The sequence below is a fragment of the Dipodomys ordii genome, unplaced genomic scaffold, assembly GCF_000151885.1.
Source record: "Dipodomys ordii isolate 6190 unplaced genomic scaffold, Dord_2.0 Scaffold8, whole genome shotgun sequence".
In the NCBI taxonomy this organism is placed as follows: domain Eukaryota; kingdom Metazoa; phylum Chordata; class Mammalia; order Rodentia; family Heteromyidae; genus Dipodomys; species Dipodomys ordii.
In genome coordinates this window covers 27,596,813-27,617,196 of record NW_012267224.1, presented here as the reverse complement: position 1 = coordinate 27,617,196, position 20,384 = coordinate 27,596,813, and the positions used below count along the sequence as shown (strand labels likewise).

Sequence of the window (20,384 nt, the reverse complement as noted above, 5' to 3'; positions counted from 1 at the left end):
CTTCCAGCTTTTTTCTTTTTGCTTATGTGGTGCTGAGGAATCGAACCCAGGGCCTCAGGCATGCAAGGCAAGCGCTCTACCACTGAGCCACTTTCCCAGACCGGCTTGTCTTTTTTTTAAAAAGACAAACAACAACAACAACAAAAGAGGAAAGACTACAAATTCCTAGAAGACACATACCTCCTACAATTAATACCCATGTAAATACAATAAACATTATCCCTGATTAATGGGCCCTTAAAATCCTATTATTTTCTGATTGGCTAAAAATGTACATCACTATTTCAAGCTGTGTGTCTGTTGAACTCAGGGCCTGGGTACTGTCCCTGAGCTTTGTGCTCAAGGCTAGCACTGTACCACTTGAGAGACAGCTCCACTTCAGGCACTGTGCTCAAGACTAACACTGAACTATTTGAGCACAACTCCACTTCCAGCTTTTTGGTGATTAAATGGAGATAAGAGGCTTACTAGTATTCTTGCCTTGGCTGGCTTTGAATTGTAATCCTCAGATTTCTGTTTCTTGAGTATCCAGGATAATAGGCATGAGCCACTAATGCCTGGCAACAACCTTTTAATTCTAAATGGGTATGCTCTATTCAGGGAATAAGTGACATTAAATCCGTACCTTTGTTAGTCCCTCATATTTTCCATAATCTGTACTCTTTAGCCACTCCATCAACTTGGCATACCGGAGCAAGTCTCTATGAAATGGATGATGATTGGGTAAAGTGAGTTCAACAGAGTGCTGAGCAAGAGTTGAACTCTGATCATGACCCTAGAGTAAAACAAGTAAATAAATGATTAATAGTGCAAAGAAACATTATTACATTAGAAAATTCTAAACAACTGTCAGATGTGGCCAAGCTAAACTAATAGAACCCAGAAAAATAAAGCAGTACTTACCTTTCTACTTATGATATCCTGTACCAAGTGAACACCACTGCTATAAAAATAATCATAGTCATGCAGGAATGGCACTGTATTAAATCTACTCATTCCACCTTTTAAGGAGTTGAGAATAACACCATAGTATTATATAATTTATTAAGCAAGTAAACTATACCAACTGCATTAAAGACTCTAGATAGGGAAGTCATTCAATAACAGATAAAAAGGTAAAAGAAAGAATTTTAGAGCTTGGAAGGACTATAAATGACTATATCCTGGGGCTTACAGGGTAATCCCTAGTAACATTCATTAAGGTAATTTGCTAGATAAATGACACAGTAAGGTAATTTGCTAGATAAGGGACACAGGTCTGTTTTTAAAGCTGGACAAGACTTTTATGTAAATTAAGTTAAAAACCAGCCTTAGTCCAACCATGTATCTTGATACTTGCTTTGAAAAATACAGATTATATAATCTGTTTCTGAAAAAAAAAGAAACTAAATATCTAGGGATTATGTGATTTGCTCAGGTCATGTAGGAAGAAAGCTAGAATTGAATCCTTGGTCAATAGTCTCATTTCTGTTGTCTTTTATAAACAAGTCAAACAAAAGCCCTTAAAGCCTTTAAACTAGACTCAAAAACTGCAAGGGCTAATAGATATATCTATCTATCTATCACTTGATAATCTTCCTGACTCTTTGAACTATCAAGTTCTCCTGTGCTACTTAGTCAACATTTGTCATGGAACTTGAAGCCGGTATTCAACAAACGAAGAGGTGAAAGCTTAGAAGAGCAGATGGTGAGATTAATTTAAAGTGATTTTTATCCAATCTGATTTGCCTAGACAGTCAAAAGGTTATTTGTTGGCAACTATATTAAAGGAACAAACCTGTTAATTTTGGAGTTTAGTTAATTAATTTCCTGGCAAAGTTATATAAAGTGATTATAAATGTGTAAATACTAGTTGATATGCAATAGTTTAGTAACTACTCTGAACTTGAAAGGCTTAAATTTGTTTAAGAGATTTCTGTCATCTGAAACACAACTAGTGAAGTTAGTGATGCATATACAAAATAAAAACTTACTGGTTATGCCTTTTTATTTTAAGAAGAGAGTCTTTTAAATAGAATTTTCAGAAAGAAAAAATCCTAACCTAGAAGAATGAGTTTGCTAGTGACATGGCCAAGTACCTTTAAGTAAGGTAGAAGTATAAAATATTAAGACATTCCAGCTGGGAAGATAGCTCAGTGTTAAGAGTGCTTGCCTTGTATGCATGAGGCCCTGGGTTCGACTCCTCAGCACCACATAAGCAGAAAAAGCCAGAAGTGGTGCTGTGGCTCAAATGGTAGAGCGCTAGCCTTGAACTGAAGAATTGAGGGATAGTGCCCAGGCCCAGAATTCAGGCCCCACAACTGGCAAAAAAAAAAAAAAAGACATTCCAACCACTAAAACTGCCCTTATTACTGAGTCCTTTATTATAATTTTTAAGTCAGCTTGTGGGAAAATTGTTCCAATTTAAAAAGAAAATAAAGTGGAGCTGTGGCTTAAAGTGGTAGAGTACTAGCCTTGAGCAAAAGAGCTCAGGGACAGCACCCAGACCCTGAGTTCAAGCCCCATGACCGACAAAATGAAGGAAGGAAGTTAAGAAGTACCTATCATACAGAATTAAACATAAAGAGGATAAGATCAAAGTTCAGTACCTGTATGTATACAAATATCATAATGAAACCCCTAACTTCATATAATTAATATATACCAATAAAAAGTTGAAAAAAGGAGATCGTGAAAGCAGATGACAGTTTTCATATAATGAAAATTTAGTGACTGAGAAAGAGATATAAGAGCATGACATATTAATCAAATCTTCCTGGCCAGTCTCTCAACAAGGAACAGAAATCTCCATGTTCTTTTCTTAGGTGATTTGATACACAAAATCAATCTCTCTCTCTCTCTCTCTCTGTCTTTCTCTCTCTCTCTCTCTCTCACACACACACTTGGAAATCCTCTTCAGACTTCTGCAGCATATCACAAGTTGGAACATTCGGGTTTTAAACATGCACCACTCACGTGGAACAGTACGTATTAAACTTAGAAATTGGAAGCATTCACTTAATTAGTTGAGAAGACACAGAAGCAAAACAGCAATTGCATGTTAAGGAAGAGTTAAGGATACAAAAAGGACTGCTGCTTATTAACTAGCATTTCTGACACCATCTCCTAATGTTAACAGCAGTTAAAAACTAAAGGATCGTGTAGAAACAGAAGTTACTAAGGAAACATGTAAGAAAAATGTGAGTTAGTTCTCTCTGAACTGTCAGTCATGGGGCATGAACTCTGGGCCTGGGCACTGTCCCTGAGCTCTTCAGTTCAAGGTGAGCGCTCTACCACTTGAGCCACAGCACCACTTCCAGTTTTCTGGTGGTTAACTGGAGATAAGAATCTCATACTTTCCTGTATAAGCTGGTTTTGAACTGTGATCCAAAGCTAGTACTATAGGCATGAGCCACTGGTGCCTGGCCCTGTGACTGACTTTAAAATGTGCTTTCCTTTTTTTTTTTTTAAAATCTATTTTTAGTGTAAGGATGATGTACAGAGAGGGTTTTTTCATTTTGTTTTGTTTTTGCCAGTCCTGGGGCTTGAAATCAGGGTCTGGGCACTGTTCCTGAGCTTCTTTTGCTCTACCACTTGAACCAAAGTGCCACTTCTGCTTTTTCTGTGTATGTGGTACTGAGGAATCAAACCCAGGGTCTCATGCATGCTAGGCAAGCACTCTACCACCGAGCCACATTCTCAGCCCTACAGTACATTTCTTTTTGAGCAGTATCACCTTTTCCCTCATTTTCTCCCAGGTTTTTCTCTCCAGCCACTGCCCTCTCACACATTGTATAGCTTATTTTCAACATAGTGTCTAGTGAGTATCACTGCTGATTTAGTTCACCCTCCGTCATGCTTCTGGTCGGAGGTGGCCTGCTGTGATCCCCTTCCCATGCTCAGTTAGGTGGTGCTCCCTTCTGCTCTCACAGCTCTTCTCACTTCTACCTTTTCTGAGAACATGTCTTCCTACCCTACTTTGTGAGCTACAGGAGGGCAGGATCAGACTCTCACTATCCTCAGTCAATGTCTGGTTTGCATTTTGACTGCCTGATAAATAATCACTACATGAATGAAGAAGAAATTGAGTAAAGGAAAGAATAAAAAAGAGAAAGGCAAGCAGAATGAGATTAAAATGCCTCTTTTGGCCAAACAGGACATTTAAAGACTGTTACACCTATAGTTAATGTGAAGCTTAAATCAGAAAGTTAATTTGTAAGCTGTAAAGATTCTGCTGCTAAGTTGAGCAAACTTTACAGAGGGGGAAAAAAATCAGAGAAGCTTATGCCAAATCTGATGTACTCACAGGAACCGAAAGAAAGTAGGACCTGTTATAGAGTTGAAGGAGGGCCTGAGTAAACTAATTGGAAATAAAATATATAAAGACAATTGTTTTAGAATATTGCAAAGTGAAAACCAGGCAAGAATCCAATGTTTTCAGACAACATTATTGATAAATAAAGATTTTTCTTTTGTTTCCCACTCAATAGACAAATATAATAAAAGGAATTAAAGAGACACAAACATCAGAAACATAATTGTTTACAGTAGGTATTAAAATGCCATTAAGATGGCCTTTTATTAAAATCACTCTAAGGTACTTGTGTGTGTGTGTGTGAATGCTGGCACAGGGGCTTGAACTCAGGGCCTGGGCTTAGCTTTTTTGTTCCTTAGCTTTTTTGTTCATGGATGGTGCTCTACTACTTGAGCCACAGCTCTACTTCCAACTTTTTAGTGATGTCTCATGGACCTTCCTGCCCAGGCTGACTTTGAAACATGATCTCAGATCTCAGCCTGAGTGGCCAGGATTACAGGTATTAGCCACCTTCATCTAGCTTCTAAGGTACTCGTAAAGTTACTAATATATCATTATCATATTCTTAATTATAACATCTCTTTCCATCCAAATATAATGGCAAATTGTACATGTGAAGATTATCAATGTGCTGCTAGTCATAATCCTGAAAGTATATTAAATAGGCACATAAGAGACTATGAAATATTTAAAATATTCAGTCCAGTCCTGTTTCTCACATCAAAATACTGAAAAATAAAACAAGACCAACAGTCAACATATACCAAGTTTAGACTTTTATATGAATGTCTAAATGGTATATGCAATCAATAATTATATTTATAGCTATTTTATTTCTAGAATCAGATGGTTTCAGCTCAAAGGAACTAGACTCTTGACAGCTGAAGACCATAGGACCTCAATGGTTAAATATGCATGTATTTAAAAATCCTAAAACCAAATAAATGTTTGAAAGAATATATTGCAATCCTAGTTGAACACATTACATTTTTATGGGAATTTAAGGTTAACGTAATATACAAATAAGTTACAGAAACATGCCAGTTTTAATAATAAATTAAAATTACCTGCTGAACAAAAACATTGTTGAGGTGACTGGCCAGTCTCCGAGCAAAATGCTCTCGCAAATCACTGAAACGCTGCTGCTGCTGCTTGACTGCCAGCAGCTTGTCATGCCCTGAAAGCAGAATAACATTCCTTGACAGATTTAATAAGGGAGAAGAAGATGCCTTCAATGTTTAACATTTTCTTCCCTGCCTTCAGTATTTAACATTTTCTTCCCTGCTCCATTTCCCTTCCTAAACTCAGTGTTTTGTTCATGCTAGGTAAGCACACTAAAATACTGAGCTATACCTGCATTCCTAAAGAATACATTCTAACATTCTAACCATGAGTTTATTCATCTGCTTTATAAAATGTAAGCAGGAGGAAAACCAGACTACAATAGTGGCCTTACTTCAGCATAATATAGCAATTGTAGGAAATGTGGATTCTAGGATCCTAGCCCAGACTCACTGAGTCTGGGGATGGGGTTTGGTCATTTGTTTTTAACAATGTACACTAAGATTTAGAATCTCAGCCTATACATACATACTTTTTGGCCTAACCAAAGAATTGACTTTGTGCTAGATTTTACTAAAGGTCATGGTGAGAGCTACCTGTGTTGATACATACCTGCAAACTCAGCAATCATAAAGCTGAGGTGAGAGAATTGAAAGTCTGGGGTTGCCTGGGCTACATACCAAGTTTATATACCAGGCAAACCTGTGGTATGTAATAGAACCTTGTCTTTAAACAAACAAAACATCATCTTGAAGTTAGCTAGAATCATTGGTGGTCAATCAAAAGGAACTGAAAAAATTCTTATAGATATGTGTTGGGAAATAAGTATATGTTGGGAAATAAGTGAGACTTGTTTGCATAGCTAATAATGTAATCCTAATCCACTTGGTTCATGTTGTTTCTTTTAAAAGATTTTTACATCAAGTTACAGTCCTACTCTTAAATCTTGGTTAGGTATTATCAATTCCAAAGAACATACCTGGCCGGAGAGCGACATTCATGCATTGCAGAAGGGCATCAGCAGCATTGGTGCAGGCTTCAATGCCTCGGGAAGAGGCAAGATCTCCTTCCTGAAGGGCCTTTATATGACCTTTGGCCAAGTCCATGTGGTTCTGGAATACAAACCACTCACACATAGAACTTTTGGAAATATATAGGCTAGAGGTTGCTCAATTGTATCACTAGAGCTTTGGAATTATTTGTTCTTATAAGGAAATTAGAAAATGTTAGAAATAAATTTTATATACTGTTAGAAAATGTTACAGTTAAATTTGATATACTGTCCCTAATATTTTTATTTTTGCTTTTATTAGTAATTTATAAAAATACTTACCACAAGGAACTCTATCTCGGACAAGAGTTTCACATTATTAGTGTTACTAAGGTGAATTAGGTGGTTGCTTTCAGAGATCTGATCCATTTGTTCTTTTACACTTTGGAGCATTTCTTCATAACTGCTGAGCTTCAATTCAATCTGATCTACCTCCTTTAGAGCCTCATCCAGCAATTTCATCAAGGTGTTTACTTGTTTTTCAGAGGCCATGATTGACTGAATGTTGGCCTATATAGTCAAAGACAAAAATAAAATTTCACATTGTTTCTATGTATAAAAGAAGCATAAAGATACGTTGGCAAAATCTGTTTTAAAATGGAGTAGTAAAAATGGATACATACCTACATCTACTTTAGTTTATCATGTTGTGTTACACATTTTGCACAGTGTTTCATGGAGGCATACTCCTTCTACATAAAAGTTAGGGACTGTTTGTCCACAGACTGTGTAAGTAGCTATATCATCAAAAGGACATGGTCTCACTTCTGTATATTTAGGGGCATGAGACCACGTCATCTCTAACACTTCTTCTGCCTGATAGTCTGTTACTTAACATTTATAGGAAATTGTAAATAAAAGCATAATCTTTTATATAGTTTTTAGCTGAGAGAATAGCAATACAATACCAGTCGATGAAGGATAATATGTAGAAATAATTTATAACTGAAGTGTGACTGGAACTAATAGGCTTAGGAAGACCACATGCAAAAGGTAGCTTCTTCTATCATCCTTATTCTTCATTTTCATCTACGATTTTTTTTCCCCATGAAAAGGAGTTATCAACTGCCATCCTCTGATTACTGTTTTCTAAATGTTCTATGTATTGATTTAAATTCTCTGAAATAAGGAAGCTGCCAAATCTCATATTGAGCTGCAAAGTAATGTGATGACTTAGAATATATATGCAATATTAATTAGAAAAGAGAATATAAATTGCCAAGCCAGGTTAAGGAGAGTAACATAGGTATGATGAAAAATCTGGACAAGGAGTTAAGAATATCATTGTAGTTTGATGCTGTGATTTCACAGATGATGTTTTCTATACTGTTCTCTGTTGGAATGCTGATATCTCTTTAGTAACAGAACTTGGTTTGGATCTTCCCAGGACATTTTTCACCTTAACATCTTGAAATCTCTTCTGAGCTATGTTTGCAATGAGTGATACAAGCCTACAAGCCTATGTGCTTGCATCACTCATACACTCTGTCTGGGTCTGGTAAGACTCCAGAACTTTGGAACCTTTCATGTATGAACGCGTGAGGTCTTTCCTTGGGAGTTATAGAAGTCCATCTTTTCCTAAAAACAGAACAAAAAATTCCAACTGGTTTATTTTAAACTATTCTCACGTAAGTGCCCTTGTACATTTAGCTTAGACTCAGAAACTATTAATATAAATTAAAAGGCTCTACATTATTTTAGTAGCCACATCCAAGATTGTTTCTAACTGGCTGCTTTTACTACACTTACTCTGTTCCCTTTTGGTACATCATTTACTGATGTCAACCTCATTTCTCTCATTCAATTTTGTACTTAAATTGTATTCTTTGTATTCTACACTATTTTCAGATAGGTCTTAATGACTAAGGGAAACCAACCCCAAAGATGGTGGTCTCTGCTTGGCTACCTTTTCTCTTCTGTCATTTTATAGCAATGGTATTTTAAATGCTAGAAAGCAGCCAACTGCTTTCACTAGCCTAATGGGAATGGCTTTATCTCTTGAACAAGAAGGGTGAAGGATGGATGGCAGCTGTTAATGTGCTTATACATAAGAGGGTAACTATCACACTAGAAGACCAAAGTGCCGACGCAGCAAAATATGAACATTACCAGCCTTGAGAATTTGCTACACATCACATATTCACACATGACAAGGAAGTCTTACCCCATCTAGCACCTGCAACTCCCGGGACAACTTTTCTGCAAAGGCTTCTGCATTAGAGATTGCATATTCACAGCCCTCCATCATTATCTCAATATCCTGCTCTTCTCTGGCATTTAATTCTTGGTACTCATCCACTGATTCTTCATCCCCACCTGTCACACTCTGATTCTCTCCACTTGGAACAGATTCTTAAAGAATGTAAAATTCAAAATAAAATAGTCAAGAAGTGGGAAGGATTATAATATAGTAATCACAAGCTAGGTAAGATCAGTTATAAGCAGGGGTCACATTTAGTGGCTGAAAAATAGGAAGTATGGTTCAAAACATTAAAAAGAATACCCTCAAATTTTATTTTTATAAAGAGCCATATATGTTAATGAAAAGCATGCAATCTAATACACTAATTTATATAAAGTAGACTTTAGTCACAATTTCTCCAAACAAGCTAAAACACAGAAACAAAAACACAAGGAAATGAACCTAATCTTTTTTTCCTACCTGAGGAGGCAGTTGCTCTAACAAAGTAATGACTATGAATTCAGAACACTTGGAAGAAACTTGCTTTCCTTCTTTCTCCAGGTAACATTTTTTCTTTCATTATTTTGTTCTTTTCATCTCTGTTATGCCTTTTTCTTTCAAGTAACTTTTAATTGAAATGACAAATGTAGCTATCATACATAATTTATTCTGAGATTAAAGATGAACTAAAGTGTAAAACTTGAATTTAAAATTAAAACATTAATTGAACTTGAATACTGAATTTCACATGCATAGATAAAATAGCTAGCGATGAGCTAGGAAGTTTTCCTATTAAATCTAATCTGAGAAAAACAATGTGAAGTTTGAAATTACAAAAACATTAAGTGGTCTTCATGCTTCACAGTAAATGACCAAGTAACTCTTGAGACACATGTCTCAGTTCATTCTTTTGAAATAATATACTAACATGTGGGCATATCTTATAAGGAGGTATGGAAGTAAGATGAAAGAAATAATGTTTAACCCCTAAGAGGATATTTTACAACTATAAACAAAGTTAACAATTTTCTAGAATGGGATATGATTTAAACAAAAAAACTCAAGGCTTTAAGTATTTATTATTTTATATGAATATTTATATTTAATGCAACTTGAAATATATTCATTTGTCCCAGAACAAAAGCTGGCTAATTCAAAATAATACAGGATTTACTCTGAAGGAGGATAATATATTAGGTAGGTAGAGATATGTCACAGAAAAAAAATGGAGAGCATTAAAAATTTTGGTTGCAATTACATATAAATTCCAGTATGTAAATCTGTCCTATGTAAATCTGTCTTCTTTGAGACTATTTTATTTGGTTATGGAAATGGTAAACTGTTGAATGTGTCCGATTATTATTGGCCACTAGAGGGCAGAGACTTCCCTAACCAGTCTGTGCAGCTTCTTACATAATAAACATGTCAAATAAACATATATTTTAAGTGATCATAACTGCTTTATAGAAGAATTTTATCACCCTTCAAACAGCCCTCCTGAAGCCAATAATACATACTACATGAATTTTATTACTATATAGATTTTGTAATAAATTTATCCTTGTATGCAACTTCATAAAATATACAACCAATAGTACATAACAATGGCAAGTAATAAAAACATGGAATAGAATAAGAAGAAAAGGTGTTACGCACCTTCTGTAACTTTAGGCAGTTCTGGAGAATAAAAAGGTATGAAAAAAGCAGAGGAAAGTAAGCAAAGAATATTAGCTGGGTAGAACAGTACACAGATTTAAAAATTTTAAATACTACCCGTATCTCATTTGAACATCATGTTAAGAGTAAGGTTCCAGAGACAACATCAAAATCAACTACAAAGGGGAAAGATTCATAAGAAGTCATGTTTCCAGGGTTCATTTTTTTAATTCATTTTCTAATAGCGATTAAAAGTATATTTATTTTTCTATTTTCTCTTAGTCTTTCAAGAAACAGTACTGACTAGTCCTTAAAGTAGGAAACAAGATCATTTCCTGGTGATTATTTTTAGGTTAATTGTGACTCATGCATTTAGTGCAGTTATTTTCACTCAAGGCCCAAGGCTTTACCCAGACACTCCCTTACAAAGAATTAGTCACAAAACACTGTGGGGAAGGACCAAGATTGAGGCAAACAAACATTATGAGAGCAGTTGAAGCAAGCACTGAAGGATTCCAAAGACTGTTTAATAAAGGTTTGGCTGCAAGTAAAAGAATGAAAAAGTAAAAAATTACCAGTTACCAGAGACAGCATTAACAATTAGAACAATTGTAACTTACATGGATGATTATTTAGCTCTCCAAAGGAGATAGTAATTATTATTTTTTTAATATCATCCAAAACCTAGACACATTTATTTTAGACACATTTATTTTTCTTAAAAAAGGGAGTAAATAAATTTTTTAGTTTTTTTTTTTTTTTTTGCCGGTTGTGGGGGCCTGAATTCTGGGCCTGGGTGCTGTCCCTTGGCTCTTCAGCTCAAGGCTAGCACTCTACCACTTGAGCCATAGTGCCACTTCCGGCTTTTTCTGCTTATGTGGTGCTGAGGAATCGAACCCAGGGCCTCAGGCATGCAAGGCAAGCGCTCTACCACTGAGCCACCTTCCCAGCCCCGTAAATAAATTTTTTAAAAGGGAGTAAATAGCTATGATTTCAAAGACTATTAAAACAAATCTTTAGACATTAATAAAGCTATTCCCTGAACATTAAACCAAAACAATTGCTATTGATCTACAGAAAGTGATTTTCAAAATGAGATCTTTAAGGATGTTCTAAGGATTCTTTAAACTGATCTCAATTAATGTTTAATGAACATGAAAAATTGTTTACATTTGTACTTTATGCCCTAAAAATTAAATACATTTAAAAAATTAGGTATCACGCTCAAAAGCAGCAATATTCTTCTTCTTTTTATTTAGTAATACTAAATACATACTAGGTCAGGTAGAATATGTATTTTTCTATCTAGTTGTCCTAATGGTTTGAAGTACACACTGAGCAATAAATAACATCTTAGAAATACATGAATACTTGAAAACAAGACAGCAAGGTTGTTAATGAATTACTGACTCACAAGAATGTTCTTCTCTGAAAATGGCAAAAAACAAATAAATAAAAAGGCATTTGAAGCAAATTAATCCACAATTAAAGGCAGAAAAAAAAATCACTATAAATGAGCTGGGCACCGGTGGCTCATGCCTGTAATTCTAGCTACTCAGGAGGCTGAGATCTGAGGATTGAGGTTCAAAGCCAGCCCAGGCAGGAAAGTCCGTGAGACTCTTATCTCCAATAAACCACTAGAAAACCGGAAGTGGCACTGTGGCTCAAGTGGTAGAGAGCTCACCTTGAGCTGAAGAGGCGAGGGACAGCGCCCAAGCCCAGAGTTCAAGCCCCACGACCGACCAAAAAAAAAAAATCACTATAAAGTTCTGGAAGTTCATTTCCTCAACACACGCAATTACCAAGACACTGAGGACTATAACTGTGAGGTGGCAACTGTGGGAGTTCAAGGCCAGCCCCTCTGAGCTAACACAGGGTCTGACAAGTATGACCTACTTGTGCTACTTCTAAGCATCAAGACCAAACCCAAAACAAGCTCACTAGTTAAAAGCTGGAAAGAATACTACACGCAAGGGGCAAATGGTACATGGTCAAACAGAAAAAGAAGCAAAATACATATAGAGGCAAGTGAGCAAAGAAATGAATAGTTTGCTTCAAGCTCGGATATTGACAATTTCAGATGTTTCAACCATTCTGAAAGAACAGAAGCTTCGGGGTGTGTGTGTGTGTGTGTGTGTGTGTGTGTGTGTGTGTGTGTGTGTGTGTGTGTGTGTGTGTGTGTGATGTATATTGGAGTTTGAACTTTGTGTGTATGTGTGTGTGTCTTGTGGTATGTATACTGGAGTTTGAACTTAGGGCCTTATGCTTGTTACTGGCATTCTACCACTTGAGCAGCATCTCCAATCTTACTTTTTGCTGGTTATTTTGGAGATGTGTAGTCTACAAACTTTTCTGCCCAGGCTGGCCTTGACCTGGCATGGTGACTCAAGCCTGTAATCCTAGCTACTTGGGAGGTGGAGATTTAGGGCTCACAATTTGAGGATAGTCTAGACAAGAAAAAGTTTGTGAGTTTCCATCTTAATCAATGGCTGTTTTGGTGGTATGTGCTTGCTATCCCAATTATGGGGAAAGCTCAAGGGCTGGGTATAGTAGTGTATGTCTGTAATACCTAGTGGTAGAGGGAGGCACATGCAGGAAAATCACAGCTCCAACTAACCCAGGAATAAAGATACTCTACCTAGAAAGTAACTTAAACAAAAACGGCTGAAAGCGTAGCTCAAGTGGTAAAGCACAGACCTATGTGTGAGGCCCTGAGCTCAATCCCCAATATGGTAGGAGAAAGAGAAAGAAGGAAAGAAGGAAGGAAAGGAGAGAAGGAAAGAAGAAAAGAAAGAAAGAGAGAAAGAGAGGGAGGATGAAAGAAAAAGAAGCAAAAAAAAGAGAAGGAAAGGAAATGAAAAGGAAAGAAAAAGCAAGGAAAAAGGAAAGAAAGGAACGAGGACAGAATGATTATGTTTATCTTCATGGAAGAAATTTTCAAAGTACAAAATCTCATGGTACATTTCCAATATAACAGTAGTTTTTATCTTACAACACAAAATAAGCCATAGTAATATTCTTGAAGATAGACTAATCAAAAAATTTCCCAAATAAGTTCATGTCTAAGAATTTTATGATGGTAATAGCAAACATTTGAGTATTATACAACTGGCACTTTTCTCATCCCATTATATACTGAGATGTTTAGTCCACATCTTATGACATAGACACTATTATATCTGGTTCTGACACAAGGGAAGATGAAACACAGCAATTAAGTAACTATTTGAGGTAATAATTTTGGTAAAGCCAAAAATATGAACCCAGGTAGTCTGACTCCAGAGTTATGTTTTTAAGTTACAATCTGCATAAAAATATTGCTCTAAGGATCATCCCAGGACTGTTTAAAAGAAGAAAAGACTGAAAACTTCATTTAACTAAATGAATTATGGCTTATATATATGAATAAATTACAAATTATGGTATATTGTTAAATGAATCATGGTATGTATACACACACAATGGGATACTGTGATGCTTTAAAAATAATGTTGGGGTAAATATACAATAATGTGAAAAATGTTCATGATATATTATATGAAAGAGAATGTTAGAAAACAACATAAACTTCCTATTCTCAAAATCTATTTAAATATGCATAGAAAAAAAGCCTAAAGCACCAAAATGTGATCAGTATTTATTTCTCTGGGGTAGGTTTATAGGTGGGTTTATTTTATGTAAGGTTATCAGTATTCTATAATGAATAACATCATTTCTGCAATACAAAATTCCTTTATGATGTACAGTAATTCAATATTCTACTTACATTAAGTAATGCCAAATTATATATTCATTTAAAAGATACACTTGATTTTACATATACCTTTCTATTTAATTTTACCTTCCAAAAGTTGTGAGCTGACATTGACGAAATCAATTTTCTTCCGGAGATATCGCTGATTCAGTTTCCAAATACAGGAGATAAATGCATTCTTTTCAGCAGTGCTGCTGGCAACCCACTTATACACTTTTTCAAAATGTAAATCAAATTCAGGATTTTCCTACATACAAACAAAGATATCATTTTGATCACATTATTATTAGTGCAAAATCTTTACTAAAGAGAGGTGCCAGTGGATCTTGCCTGTAATCCTAGCTACTCAGTAGGCTGAGATCTGAGGATTGCAGTTCAAAGCTAGCCTCGGCAGGAAAGTCCATGAGACACTTATATCCAGTTAACTACCAAAAGGCTGGAAGTGGAGGTGTGGCTCAAGTGGTGGACAGCAGGCCTTGAGCAAAGAAGTTCAGGGACAGTGCCCAAGCCCTGAGTTCAAGCCCTTGTACCAATACACATTAAGTAAATGTTTATTTTAAAAAAGAAAGAATTGGAGCCATTCTTTGAAGAGGGTATCACTAAAAATAAGCTCAAGGGAAGGCTTTAGAAAACATTGCTTATAGCAAAAACTGTCATTCAAAAGAAGCTGAATGAAAAACATCTAGTCGAGGTCATTTTTCTTCCTATGCCAGTGAGTGGAATGTCAGTTGCATACTTGGGACTTTGTGGCTCAGCTTCCCCATTAACAAGATAACAATGGCCTCTAGTCTGTATATTTGACAGTACTGGAATTTGGACAATGCCTTGCACTACCAAGGTATAGTCTCTAGTTTTCTTTTCTTTCTTTCTTTTTTAAAGTTTCTTTTCTTGGAGCCGGTCCTGAGGCTTGAACTCAAGCCTTTTTTGCTCAGGATTTTTTGGTAGTTAATTAGAGATAAGGGTCTCATGGATTTCTTGCCAGGGCTAGCTTTGAATCATGATCCTCAGGTCTCAGCCTCTTGAGAAGCTAAGATTACAGACATTAGCCACTGGACCTTCATTTTGATGAGAGCCTAATTTTTCTTTTTAAATTGCCTATTAAGTTTGATACTGTATTTTCTTTGGTAAGGTACTATGCACAAATGATAAGGAATATATGTTCTAATTATAATATATGGAGAAATTACAATGTCTATCTAAATGTACTTTTCAAAAACAAATGAAGTAAAAAGCAGAGACAGAATGATTACTACAGTGGTCTCAAAAAATAAAAATGTCATGGGGCTTCAAGTTATTTCAAGAGACAAAGAAATCAAACCAGTCTGAGAGATTTGCACCATGCTTTCTACATGTCTCTTAAGTCAAACAAGAGCAACTCCAGGCTAGTATTTGTTAACTACACAACTGCTTGAGAATTATGTTAAAAACAGAAAACATATAAATGTATATTTTCCTTCACTTTCAAAGAACTAAAAAAAATAGGTCTGAATGCTCTATAGAGTTGAAAGATAGTAACATATTTCATTCATTTGAAGCATTATTTAAAGGGACCTTAAAGATCAGAAAAGAAATTACTTAGGACTTTTACTTCCAAGAGTTGGGATACTTAGGGATCAGGAGTTGACCTCTGGTACAATAGCAATGGTATAACAGTCTATTAATTAGTTCAACTTAGAGCTTAATAACCAGAATTTAAGTGTCAATGCCTCTCTCCCACCTGAAAAGAATCAACATTTACAATAAGAAGGTAATCAGCTTCATCACTTATAAAACTATCTAAGGGTATTGGCACTAACATGAAACTTGATGGGAAATGATCTCTTCCCTGGGAATACTTCCCATAATGCCATAAAAGAGGCTGAGTGCTCCAGTGGCAACATTCACACAAATCAATGTGTGATACTAAATGGCTAATGTTAGACTATGTATAAAAATTTCATATTTTATGTCCGTATATAGTATACACACACCAAGGTGGTTATATAAAATGAAAAAAAATCCATTAAGTAAGTCAGCAAATAGGCGTCAGCTTTGAGAAAGCATTCAAATAAGCATTCAGCAATGGTAGTGAATTATGCAAGTCAACAGGGTCATGAAGTGAAAACTAGGGAAGAGAAAAATAGTTTTAAAATCAAATGCATTTCTAAGAAGTCCTTAATGTATCTTCTCTTAAACAGAAACCTACTAAAAACTCTCTACTCTTCATCACTACCCATAGTAACAAATTACCTACTGAAGGTTTTTGAAAAAAGAAATCTAACTTTCTTCCCAAACATGTTCTCCTTCACATCAGCTCTCTCCCTTCTTCCTTCCTGTTTCTCTTTCTACCTGTCAAACTATTTGCATATTTTTCTAAAAACTGGTTGCTCCTCAGGTATTAAAGCAAAGGCCAAGTTTATCTGAAATTATGTTTTCCCTTCCTCCCTTCCTCCCTCCTCCCCTCCCTTCCTCCCTCCCTCCCTCCCATTTTTTCTAGTCCTAGGGTTTGAATTCAGGATCTGAGAGCGGTCGGTGAGCTTTTTTGCTAAATGCACTCTACCACTTGAGCCACAGCTCCACTTCCAGCTTTTTGGCAGTTAATTGGAGATAACAGTGTCATAGACATTTTTCCTGGGTTGGCTTTGAACCTTGATCCTCAGATCTCAGTCTCCTGAGTAGTTAGGAGTACAGGTATAAGCCTCCATCTGGCATACCTGAAATTCTTGAAGAAAAGACATCTACATTTTGAAGAAATCTGAATGGTGCAGATAGGTAGAGCTTGCCTAAAACTGTTTTGCCTTTTCACCATTGTTCAGCATTTTGATCTTCACAGGTTTATACCAAAATAAGAGTAAAACCAAGAAATCTTACTAGATTGCTTCACAAATACTGTTTTTACTTCGCTGTGCCTTTTGTTTGTGCTGATTCTGGGAAATGAACTCAAGCCCTAGGTCCTGCCCCTTAGCTTTTTAACTCAAGGCCACTTGAGCCATACGTCTACTTCAGGCATTTTCCTGGTTTATTGGAGATTCTTTGTTAAAATGTTTTATTTATTATTCCTGGAGATTCTTATCTCCAATAAAGTCTAACAGACTTTCCTTCCCAGACTGGTTAACTGTAACCCACAGATATCAGCCTCCAGAATAACTAGGATTACAGCCATGAGCCACCAGTGTTCAGCCTTCTTTGTGGCTTTTTAATAAACATATGGGACTTAGCGAGTTAAAGTACACCTTACTCATTAGTGTAAGTCTGGCTATAAGTCCCATCAACAGTATGAGTGGATTGGTACAAAAAATTCCCTAGTGTTCTGGAGGTGCCTTTAGGCTGCAGAGGAAGATAGGGCAGGGCTACAGATAACGGAATCAGAGGAGCTCCGCTTGACTTCTTTAAAACAGGATATTACTGCTAAAAGCCTTGAACTGCCAGAACTATAGACAAGTCTTTTTTTTTCTTTTGGTTGTTTGTGGGGCTTGAACTCTGGGCCTGGGTGCTGTCCCTGAGCTCTTCAGCTCAAGACTAGTGCTCTACCTATTGAGCCATAGTTCCACTTCCAATTGTCTGGTGGTTATCTGGAGATAAGAGTCTCATGGACTTTCTTGCCTGGGCTGGCTTTGAACAGTGATGCTCAGATGTCAGCCTCCTGAGTAGCTAGGATTATAGGCGTGAGCCGCAGTGCCCAGAATAGGCAAGTCTTTAATGGTAATTATCATAATATTCAAAATCTTTGGCATTTAAGTGTGATATCCTTATTTGCATCTTTATTAACCTGACTATTTAATTCTTCAAAATAAGTATGTAGCCCACTATCACTTCCTTTATTTGAAGCACACCATCCAGTCATGGCCTAAAAAGTCTAGCTGGGCTGCTTCAGCTGAGGAAGCAATGATATATAAGGACTCTATGCAAAACTCAGTTTCGTTATGTAATATATGAGTTGAACCAGGTTTTACCAAAACAATATAAATTAAAAAAGAACTTACATGAGATACCACTTTAAAACTCATACTAATTTAGAGAATTTGTATTACTTAATCTAAATACAGGTAAGTATATAGTCAAAGTCATTTTGCTCTAATTTTTATAGCTTGTGAACAAATATAATTGTAGTATTTAAATAAAAAGAATGAAAACATATATATATATATATGCTTATTTTTAGTAGTCTGAGTAGTTGGGGTTATGAAGTAGAAAGTAGAATTATATTTTAGACGGGAAGACTGGCAGTCACAAAGCAACAGGTTCACAACATTTCAAAATACCTAATATTGTGTTAATAAAATGAAAGACACTTTCTGAAAATAGGTTGAAGAACAAAGAAAAACATACTTTGATAGCATCTTTGGCATCTACCACAGCAAGATCTCGAAGGGCCCAAGCAATCTGCCTTTTATAAAAATCTCCCTTGTCAGATTTCTTGACTTTGACCACTTTCACTTGAACTGGTCGTTCAGTTGTCACTGTTGAGCAAACACATTTTCATTAAAAAAAAAAAATATATATATATATATATATATATGTGTGTGTGTGTGTGTGTGTGTGAGTGCACACATATACATACATATATATGTATTATGTAAAATCAGTCACTTATTTTTCATTCACTCATTGCAAATATATCTTCCAACTGCCTGGTGCTGTAATGTTTCATAACAACTGGACAGTAAAATTCACAGAATCCTACAAAAAGCATTTGGATCAGACTAGACTCTCAGCAATTCTACATTTTAGTTTTACCCTAAAAACATTCTGGCTTATGGATAGGATATAAGACAAGTATGTTCTTAGAAATTCTGTCTGAACAGCAAAACCTAGGAAAGACTAATGTTCATGCTTGGGAGAATTGGTATGTGAATTATGGGACATTCATATGGTCAAATATACCATAGCAGTCAACAAGAAAGAATTAATAGCTCTATGAAAATCATGACTAAGAACATAACACTGAGTGGAAAAAAATATATGCAGTATATATGCAGTATAATTCAATTTATGTAAAGTTCAACAACATGCAAAACTAGACAACATGTTCCTTGGAATAGGTAATGGGATAAAAAAAAGCAAAGGGTGGGAGATGGAAAGGGGGAAAAAATGAAGGAGGGGGAAAACAAGTTTGACAAGAAATGTATTCACTACCTTACTTATGTAACTAACCTCTCTGTATATCACCTTGACAATAAAATTAAAATAAAATACATTATACAGTTAAGAAAAAAAGAAAAGATAAGAAATACTAATTAAAATTTAGGATATCAGATACTTTGTAATAGCAGATGAAGGGGAAGGGGATCAAGAAAAGGCACACAGTACACTTCAAGGGAATGGAACAGTTTTATGAAACTGAGTGGTATATGCAAGTGCTGCTCTATCATCAATCTTTACATCTTAGTTGTATGCCATAGATATATTTTGTAACAACTCACTATTCAGTAAAACAAAACTTAATGTAGATCCAACAAATTTTTCAATAGTAGACAAATAGTAACCTAAGCTGGTCTTGAGCTTGCTACATAGATGTGTTTCACCAGGTCTGGCTAGGAATATTTTTGAAAGAAAGGAAATGTCTCCTAAGGAATAAAAGAATGCCAAACAAGTATTTTTTCTTCTAAATACCAACCTGTAGCACATAAAAAGCAGTTCTTTTTCTTTTTTCCTGCTTTGCACACATTGACTATGCTCAGCAGGCGTTCATCGTTTGGTGTAAAAATATCTCTCTGTAAAGCGTGCTTGATTGCTGTCATCTTTTCTCAGCTGTAAAAATTCAGAATACAGATGCTCATTCCCAAAGTCATTCCACTTTATATTTACTGTCCTTTTTCTGATTCATAAACTGTAATTTTTGGTTAAGATACATAGGAAAATGACTTAATATATTAATATACCCACATCATAAACTATAAAGCTGTAAATTTGGAAATAAAATTAGAGGATTTTAGAATCTTTGGAAATCCTAACCATTCTTTCTCGAGCACAGATTTAAGAAAAAAATTAAGCCTATGCTCAATCTTTAAATATAATTTCCTATATATTTTCTACATAGAGAACACATACAACTCAACAAAAAGACAAATAATCCAATTAAAAACTGAATAAAAGCTATGAATAGGCATTTTCTGGATGAACAAAGAGTCAATGAGTCACAGAAAGATGTTCAACCTCATTAATCACTAAGGAAATGCAAATAAAAACCACAGTGAGATACTTATTGCTTTATACTTGCTAGAATGACTAAAATCAAGAGGACACACAATAACAAGTGTTGAAGATTTGGGGAAAGAAGGCACACATGTGTCTGAGAGATGATCTTCAGGGAATTAAGATGGACAGAGTGGTATTTTCCCTGTGACCTGAGCCACTACAGGAAGCCTAAAGTCTGTGGATTCCTATCCAGGTGCACCTGAGGAAG

At 35.7% G+C, this 20,384-nt stretch overlaps 1 protein-coding gene across 2 annotated transcripts in view; it reads right to left on the bottom strand.

Moving 5' to 3' along the window:
* Exoc1 (exocyst complex component 1) overlaps nt 1-20,384 on the bottom strand; it is a 43,013-nt gene that overhangs the window by 20,451 nt on the left and 2,178 nt on the right. For both annotated transcript variants that reach the window (XM_013009086.1, XM_013009088.1), the window contains exons 2-9: nt 19,596-19,729; nt 18,308-18,438; nt 14,087-14,246; nt 8,572-8,759; nt 6,690-6,917; nt 6,336-6,468; nt 5,362-5,471; nt 626-775 (exon numbers count right to left, since the gene is read on the bottom strand). In XM_013009086.1, coding sequence (XP_012864540.1) covers nt 626-775; nt 5,362-5,471; nt 6,336-6,468; nt 6,690-6,917; nt 8,572-8,759; nt 14,087-14,246; nt 18,308-18,438; nt 19,596-19,719 — 1,224 coding nt within the window. In that variant the 5' untranslated portion in view covers nt 19,720-19,729. The remainder of the gene's footprint in view (nt 1-625; nt 776-5,361; nt 5,472-6,335; nt 6,469-6,689; nt 6,918-8,571; nt 8,760-14,086; nt 14,247-18,307; nt 18,439-19,595; nt 19,730-20,384) is intronic.